This window comes from Palaemon carinicauda, chromosome 4 (assembly GCF_036898095.1).
Source record: "Palaemon carinicauda isolate YSFRI2023 chromosome 4, ASM3689809v2, whole genome shotgun sequence".
NCBI lineage: Eukaryota > Metazoa > Arthropoda > Malacostraca > Decapoda > Palaemonidae > Palaemon > Palaemon carinicauda.
The window spans coordinates 14,721,131-14,730,977 of record NC_090728.1 but is presented as its reverse complement, the minus strand read 5'-3'; the positions used below and the strand labels follow the sequence as shown (position 1 = coordinate 14,730,977).

General features: G+C 25.6%; 1 protein-coding gene across 1 annotated transcript; it reads right to left on the bottom strand.

The window, feature by feature from the left end:
* Positions 1 to 945: 945 nt before the first annotated feature.
* Positions 946 to 3,000, bottom strand: LOC137639005 (heat shock cognate 71 kDa protein-like). The gene has a single exon (XM_068371331.1). It carries the CDS (start codon positions 2,891 to 2,893, stop codon positions 1,022 to 1,024), a length of 1,872 nt encoding a protein of 623 aa, XP_068227432.1. The 5' UTR covers positions 2,894 to 3,000; the 3' UTR covers positions 946 to 1,021.
* Between the last annotated feature and the right edge of the window lie 6,847 nt (positions 3,001 to 9,847).

Below are 9,847 nucleotides of genomic sequence, written 5' to 3'. Positions count from 1 at the left end.
TTTTAATTTATAGAACATTTTCCAATTAAATAATAACTGAATTTCACCTTGTGATGATATGAAATCAATAGGAAAATTAATTGTTTTGGGGTGCATCTTTTTTTATTATGAAAATTATTTATACTAAAATAGTATCGCTGTTTACTGCATCTACAATGGTTTGTTTTATTTCATTATCAGGATTCATTTTTACAATAGTATTGATAAATGCCTCTCGAAATTTAGAAATAAACATCGTCTTTGTAGTTTGATTAATATATATATAGACAAATAAACGCGGGTCTAGTCTCGCATACATGACAACTTCCCCCTTTCCGCCTTTCTTCAAGTAATATACTCTATCAATGTTTCCTACATCAAATTTAAATTGAGTTAGATCATCATCACCTTCAATAGGATTATATATGTAATCAAACTCAACATTGAAATTAATATCCTTTATAGCATTTTCAAATTCATCTGGATAGGCAATGTGATTGCAGTTACTTCTATATCTATGGTGGATTGCTCTAGGATATGGCTTTAGCGTCATTACCCCAGTGTTATCTAATTTCAGGTTATTATAAACAGTTTGCCTCAGCCCATTTTCGATGTAAATAACTTGAAGCAATAAATTGGGGTCTCTTGCCCAAAAAATATACCCTTCGTTTTCAAGTCCATCATTCCACGTAGCTCCGTGCATATAGAAATACAATACCAACTTCTTATTTTTTAAATCATTCATTCTTCCAACCATTACACACTCATTTACATTTTCATAAAATGGTGATTTTTTGTGGTGTAAATAATATAGTCGATCAGTGGCATGTACATTTATATATTTTAAATCAAGAGGGACATCTTCTTTATCGACATCTAAATAATAATGAGAAAATAGATATTGTTGGTGTATCCAGAATGGGAAACTAAATTTTAAAAGATCTATTGGGGCATTTATTCTTTCTTGGTAACTTTTGAAATTATTCATTTTTTAATATATAAAATTTTATATTAATAAATTATGAAAACCCTTCTCTGTTTATTAGTCAACTTCTTCAATGGTTGGGTGGAATTGATTATTATGTAAATTTGATTCATTTCCCCCAAGTATATGTTCATAATCCTTTTTTATTTCTTTTAATTTATTTTCATAATCTTTTTGTTTAGCAGAGGGGGTTTCATCAATCCACTTGAGAGTACTTTCTAATTTTGATTTAAATATATCTATATTACTACTGTTATTATTTATGATATTATTTTGTATTTCTAAGCAATATGATTCTAATTTACATTTAGCTTCTATATCGTTTCTTAATTCCCGGTCTTGAGCAGCATACATTTCAGCTTCTTTGATCATTCGATCTACCTCTTCTTTGTTTAATCTTCCCGAGTCATTAGTTATAGTAATTTTTTCTGATTTGCCGGAAGATTCTTCGGTTGCTGACACATTTAATATCCCATTGGCATCAATATCAAATGTAACCTTAATTTTAGGTATACCCTTGGGTGCCTGGGGTATATTATTTAATTGAAACTCCCCCAAATAATTATTATCTTTAGTTTTAGTTCTTTCTCCTTCATATATTTTGATATTAACACATTCTTGGTTATCACTATACGTAGTGAAGTTTTCAAATTTGCTAGTAGGAATTGTCGCGTTTCTTTTAATCAAGGTAGTCATAATATTACCGGCAGTTTCAATACCCAATGAAAGGGGAGTCACATCCAGTAATAATAAATCTTTGATCTTATCAGATTTATCTCCACTGAGAATGGCAGCTTGAATGGCAGCACCATAGGCTACAGCCTCATCTGGATTAATCGACTTATTCAAATTCTTTTCATTAAAAAAAGTTTGAAGGAGGTTTTGTATTTTTGGAATACGCGTAGAACCTCCAACCAAAACAATTTCATCGATGTCACTCTTATCGAGCTTAGCATCGATTAACGCCCTTTCAACTGGCACTAGAGTGTTTTTGAATAAACTCCCACACAAATTTTCAAATTTAGCGCGAGTAATGGTAGTATGAAAATCAATTCCCTCATATAACGAATCAATTTCGATTGTCGCTTGTGTAGATGAAGATAAAGTTCGTTTAGCAGTTTCACAGGCAGAACGAAGACGCCTTAATGATCTTTTATTGTTGCTTAAATCTTTTTTATATTTTTTGTTGAATTCTCGTGTAAAATAATCTAATAAAATACTATCAAAATCTTCTCCCCCAAGATGAGTATCTCCTGCTGTTGATTTAACTTCAAAAATGCCATCATTACTAATATTCAATATAGATACATCAAAAGTCCCCCCACCCAAATCAAATATTAAAACGTTTTGTTCTTTTGTATCATTATTTAATCCATAAGCGATGGCGGCGGCTGTGGGTTCATTAATTATTCGAATAACATCAAGTCCAGCGATGGTCCCAGCATCTTTGGTAGCCTGTCGCTGAGAATCGTTAAAATAAGCCGGAACTGTAATAACAGCTTTATTTATATTTCGTCCTAAATAATTTTCTGCAATTTTTTTCATTTTTGATAATATCATAGAAGATACTTCTTCTGGGGTTAACACCTTTTTCTCTTTTTTATATTCGACTTGTATTTTTGGTTTATTCTCTTCGTCAATAATTTCATAGGGTAAGATTTTAATTACTCGTTGAACGCAATCATCTATATAATTTCTGCCCATTAACCTTTTTACATAAAAAATGGTATTTTTTGGATTCAAGGCACATTGATTTTTTGCCGCTTCCCCAATAAGTCTTTCGGTGTCATTGAATGCAACATAAGAAGGAGTGGTTCTATTTCCTTGGTCATTAGCAATAATTTCAACTTTTTCATTTTGAAAAACAGCAACACACGAATAAGTAGTTCCCAGGTCAATACCAATAACCGGAGAATTATTATCCTCCATTACTAAAATATTTAGCTATCAACTATATGTTACTTGGTCGTAAATTAGAAGTCTAATGATGTATTGCAGTTCATATTCTGGGGTTTATATACATATACAGATGCACAGTGCAGCTACTATTACATATAACTGAATAACAGTAACAATAAAATAATTATTTAAAAGTTATTAAAATTTAACAAAATTCAAAAAAGTTAAGATAATATTTTACGTGGTTATGTTTTTTGTGTAACACTCTTAAATTATTTTTTGTAATACTAATAATAAATACATTAGTCACCGCAAAAAATCTTTTATTTGTCATAGAAAACTATTATTATTTGTTTTAAATATATATTCATGGGCATTATCAATCTATTTTTTTTATTAACCTGCTCATAATTTTTCAAATTCCCGACAATTATTTTTTAATTGAAAAAATGCGTAAATTTCAATAAAATTTCAACAAAATCAATTAATAAAACTTTGGAAAACCAATAAAAAATGTTCATAATATTACCAATGAAGTTCATAACATGCTTTTTTTGTTAATAATATTACCATTTCGGTTAACTTTTTTTTTTTGTGGTTAACATTTGTATTATATTTGTTCATAAAATTACATTTTAGTTAATAATATTACCGTTTGGGTTCATAATATTGAATTCTAGTTAATAATATGACATAGAAAACTATTGAAAAATAAGAAAAAATATTTAAAAAATCAAAATATGTGTATTTTATGATATAAATGTAGTTTTATTGGGTAAAATGGACATTGAACGTGGGGAAAAAATGAAAAATAACACCTAATAGGACAAATAAATTAGGTTTTTGTTGAAAAAATAGAAAATATAAATGTTTTTGTTTCATCAAATACTACTTTTTAATTACAAAAATGAGGGATTATATGAATAAATTTAAAAAATATTTAGATAAACAAGTATTTTTTATATAAAAACTTAGTTTTTATAAGATTAACCCACAAAAAATATTAAAATTGAAGAAAAATAACCTAAAAAATGAAAAAAAAATATTCTTTAGTACAAAAAAATAATATTTTTTACAGAAAATTCACAAAAGACACACAAAAAAACTAAAATATATGTATTTTTTAATATAAATATAGTTTTATTAGATAAAATGGACATTGAACATGGGAAAAAAATGAAAAAAAACTTCTAATAGGACAAATAAATTAGGTTTTTGTTGAAAAAATAGAAAATATAAGTGTTTTTGTTTCATCAAATACTACTTTTTAATTACAAAAATGGGATAAAATGGACACTGAACACGGGGAAAAAATAAAAAATAACACCGTATACGACCAAAATATAGTTTTTAGTAACATTTAATGTGACAAAAAAAAAGTTTTCATAAGAATAACCCAAAAAAATATAAAAAATTGAAGAAAAACAGTCTAAAAAACAAAAAAAAAACATTCTTTAGTACAAAAAAATAATATTTTTACAGAAAATTCACAAAAGACACAAAAAAAAATTAAAATATATGTATTTTTTAATATAAATATAGTTTTATTAGATAAAATTGACATTAAACGTGGGGAAAAAATTAAAAAATAACACCCAATAGGACAAATAAATTAGGTTTTTGTTGAAAAAATAGAAAATATGAATATTTTTGTTTCATCAAATAGCACTTTTTAATTACAGAAATGAGGGATTATATGAATAAATTTAAAAAATATTTAGATAAACAAGTATTTTTTATATAAAAACTTAGTTTTTATAAGAATAACCCACAAAAAATATTAAAATTGAAGAAAAATAACCCAAAAAATGAAAAAAAAAACATTCTTCAGTACAAAAAAATTAATATTTTTTTACAGAAAAACCACAAAAGACACACAAAAAAAACTAAAACATATAATTTTTTAATATAAATATAGTTTTATTAGATAAAATGGACATTGAACATGGGGAAAAAATAAAAAAAATAGCACCTAATAGGACAAATAAATTAGGTTTTTGTTGAAAAAATAGAAAATATAAATGTGTTTGTCTCATCAAATACTACTTTTTAATTACAAAAATGGGATAAAACGGACACTGAACACGGGGAAAAAATAAAAAATAACACCGTATACGACCAAAATATAGTTTTTAGTAACATTTAATGTGACAAAAAAAAAGTTTTCATAAGAATAACCCACAAAAATATAACAGAAAATTCACAAAAGACACACAAAAAAAATTAAAATATATGTATTTTTTAATATAAATATAGTTTTATTAGATAAAATGGACATTGAACGTGGGGAAAAAATAAAAAAATAACACCTAATAGGACAAATAAATTAGGTTTATGTTGAAAAAATAGAAAATATAAATATTTTTGTTTCATCAAATAGTACTTTTTAATTACAGAAATGAGGGATTATATGAATAACTTTAAAAATATTTAGATAAACAAGTATTTTTTATAAAAAAAAAAAAACTAGTTTTCATAAGTATAACCCACAAAAAAATTTAATATTGGATTAACTAGCACCCTGTAAAATGATTTTCTTATAAAAATAGCAAACATATTATAATGAACAGTGAAATTTATTAAATTAATGATATAAAGTCTATTTTATTTCTGAAAAATCATTTATTTGTTGAATATTGGGTAAAGTAACAATACTTTCTCTGTCAACTTTGTTTGTATATTCGGTTGTATAATATTTAAAACTTTTATTCGTGTTTTTAGAATATTGATAATATATAGTGAAAGTAAGAATTGATGAAAGTAATATGACATTTAATACAATTAAACATATATTGTGGTTTTGTGTAAAAAAACATTTAGTATTAATTACATCTTTGTTATATACAACATCGTGTTCTGTTGTAGATTTTTTGAATAAATTATCTTCATATGAAAATACTGAACACGTTGTGGATTTATTATAGAAAAACAATTCAATGTTTTCAGATATAACCGAACACCAATTATTATTGCAGTTACCATTTAATGTCTTATTCTTTAAATTTGGGTTCGTGTGTAGAATAAGTAAATCATTAAAAGAATTTGTAAAATTACCCGTCTGATTTTCTTTGATGATAACATTATTGGGTCCACATAAAAAACATATATCGTTAGTTATATTACAATTTTCTATGTCCACCAAATCTATAATAGTTGAAAGAATGAAAGTAGTCGATATTGATTTGGCCAAATAAAACGAATTATTTTCGTTTTTTTGTAAAGCGAACATAGTATTATACGGCGGAGGATTTTGTAATGGCAATGGAAATAATAATGGCATCAAAAGTGGGTAATAACTATATAATTCATACTGTACAAAATATTTTCCTTTTTTTAAAGCATTTACCCATATAGGAAAAGGCATGGCGTTTGTAGGAAGTTTCAATTTATAAGGTAGGTGGTCGGGGTAGGATAATGGATTGGGCTCTGAACGAGTAATTATTTTCTTGATGGCATTTAAAGTATTGTTCATTTTATAGATTAAATTCAAATCTATATCCAATATATATGCGCTTTTCATAAATCTTTCCCACCCATTATATAAATCTGGTAAACTATAAACCGACGAGGAAAAATAAGTATAACAAGTAAAATTATTGTAATTTAAACGAAAGGGTTTGTGTTGATGAACAACCCCAAAAAAATGTTTCAAAATTGTGAATTATTGGTAATATATAATTAGTTAGTTTTTCATCATTACATTTTCTTTTAACAAATAAAATATCCGTGTGTATTTTATTAAAGTTGATTTTATAATATATAAACCGCCTTTCATTTTCATTGATATAATCTCCAAAATATACACGAAGCGGGGATTTATTATGTTGTGCTCTACTTGAATTTAAAAAAAAATAAAAGTAACAATAATAATAATATAGAAAGTTTTCTATACATTGGTCCGTTAGATTGGAAATAATTAGATATTAGAAAATGATATATCATATATACATAAAGTTTTTTAATCATATATTTATTAAAAAATATATTTTAATTCATTTTAAAGTAATTTTAACTAAATTAATAATGATAACGAATATTTTTGTATAAAAATATTTATTTAAAATAAACCGAAAAAAATATAAATAAACCAACAGACGAGTGGGTTACATAATTACTAAAATGGATAGCCTACATAAATGTTTATTTTTGCATAAAGTCTTTCAATAAAATAATGTTAGCAATATTTCTCGTTTTGTTATTTGCTATTTTGATTTATGTAGGACTCAAATATATTACCCCAAACACAAATAAACCAACAGACGGGTTGCTTACAAATTCCGTGGGGTAATTTATGTCTGTCAAGGATTGGTTTATAAATATTTTATCTAAATAATATATTACTTTGATTATAAGGTGTTAATATTTCTGGGGATAAATTAAATTTGTTTTGATTTATAGATAAAATGGGTTTATCTTTTTTTATTTCAATATCAATATTTCCTTCTTTGTTAATGATTAATTTTTCATTTTCATCGTGATATTCCTTATATTCATTTTCGTTATCATTGTCAATTGGCATGTATTTATTTTCATGTATATTAAAATGATCTTTTTTCTTTAAAAATACTAGTACTATTATTATCATTATCATTATTTTCATTGTTGGCTCCTAAATGGATTCTTTTATATTGAAATATTTCAAAGCTACCTTTTCTCTTCTTATTGTTGCTATTGTTTTCGTTGATAAATACTTCATCATCACCCAATTCATCATCATCATCATCATCATCATCATCCGAGTCTTCTTTTTTTCCTTCATCTTCCTTATTATTAATGGTGGTAGTATTATCCTCAGAAAAATGAGTTTCCCGTGATGTATAATTATCCTTTATGATAAAGTTAGCATTATCACTATCATCATCGACAAATACTTCGTCGTTGTCAGAGTCTTCTTTTTTTCCTTCGTCATCTTCGTCTTCCTTATTATTGATAGTGGTAGTATTATCCTCAGAAAAATGGGTTTCCCGTGATGTATAATTATCCTTTATGATAAAGTTAACATTATCATGACAAAATCTCTGGTGATGGGGATATTATCATCGGAAAAACTGTTTTTTTTGTGGTGCATGATCATTAAACTCTTTTACGTTTTCTTTCTTCTCTGTATCATTATTAAAGTCATTATACGTAGCTTCTTCTCCCCGCTTATATGAAATAAAAGTTTTGTTATTTTCTATTATATAACTAGCATTATTGTCGCTGTTATTTTTTTCGTTGTCTCTGCAACAAATTTCTTTATCAAAATATTTTTCCGTTTTTTGGTCATCACTAGAATTTTCATTGATAAATATTTTATCGTCCATCTTATCATCATGAAGTTCCTCCTTTTCTTGAACAATTCCTTCTTCTTCTTCTTCTTCTTTTTTTTTCTTTGGTATAGTTATCATTACTATTTTGCATGACCGAGTTCAATAAAAAACCATTTGTTAATTTAAGGTTATAATTTTCCTTACTAATTTTCGTTTTATTATTCTTAATTTCAAATTGATCATCATTATCATTAATGACATTATTATATCCCATTTTGTTATTATTGTTGTTAATTTTTTCTAGAGTTTTTGTTATTTCCCTTGTAATAATATTAGCATTCTTAGAATTTTCCGAAAGATAATTAACATTATTATCAACTTTCATTTGGGGGTGTCCTGTAAAGGTAACATTATTATCCGAGTATTTTTCGCTTAAAAAATCAAGTATCGTAGAATCCTGGTGGTTATCTTTATTAGATATAGCCACTTGCTTAAATAACATATCGGTAATAAAATGAAAACCTATATTAAACAACGAACAAAATACCATATTAATAATCAAATCTTTATTATCTATGGGTGTTAATTCATCTGTTAAAGTGTTTGTAGATTTCTTATTATTTAATAATTCAGCAAGTTTAGTTAATTTATCCAAATTTTTGGTCCCTCAAAACTGATACTTTATACAACATAGCTTTCATATTGCGGTTTATATGTCCAATTGCTTGAATCATCTGTGGGTATTTTGAGTTTGATATTGGAACATTCTGAACCTTATCAAAAACTTCCCGTAAAGTCTGAAGAACAAATGTTGTTATATTAAAATCATCATCGGCAATATATTTTTTTCAGTAAAAGTATTTTCTTTGTGTTGTTGAAAATATCAACATTTGATAAAGAATCTATGTTATTGTAATCAAAAATGCGTTCTGTTATATTTTTCAAAGCAGAATTCTCTTTAGATTCATCGTTTAAAATTTTTTTCAATAATTCTTGAAATATGATACGAGTTAGTTTTGCTTCAGATTCAACACCACCTTCTAAACTATTATTGAATAGATTATATTTTTCCATAGTTTATTTTTTAATTTGTTTAGAAAATATGTTATATCTCAATACTTTCCTTTGTCACCGACAATAATAAATAAAAAAAAATGAACGATAATATATATATACTTGTATTTAAACAGTTTAAAAGTTTTTGCTAATTTATGTTTAGGGGTGTGACAAAAAATTATTATAAGTTGTTAATTAAATTTTTATATAATAATAATAATAATAATAATAATAATAATAATAATAATAATAATAATAATAATAATAATAATAATAATAATAATAATAATAATAAAATTTAAAGAGGAAACCCACAATAGCATAATGTCATGCTTTAGAAGTGTCTGCAAATTTGTAACTTTTGCTGCAGCCATAATGTCACACAATAACCAGGTAATCAGTATTTTAGTTATCTAACATAAACTTTAATATACATAAATATATATATATGTACTTTATATGTGCTATTGTTTTGAAAATAACCAAAATGTCATTAAAATGGCCGTAAACAATTCGAATTATCAGTAGAATATTTTGATATGTAATCATGGATACTGGGTCCTGTACAATCTTTCCGTCGAATATGTCCCAGATAATCAAAATCAGATTCTTCGCCAAACATATTAATTACATCATCAGATGGTTTATTTTTTAGGGGCATATTAGTCACCATTTCCCT

Bases quoted from the DNA above. Each gene is read 5' to 3' on its own strand.
- LOC137639005 (XM_068371331.1), bottom strand. From the start codon at position 2,893: ATGGAGGATAATAATTCTCCGGTTATTGGTATTGACCTGGGAACTACT.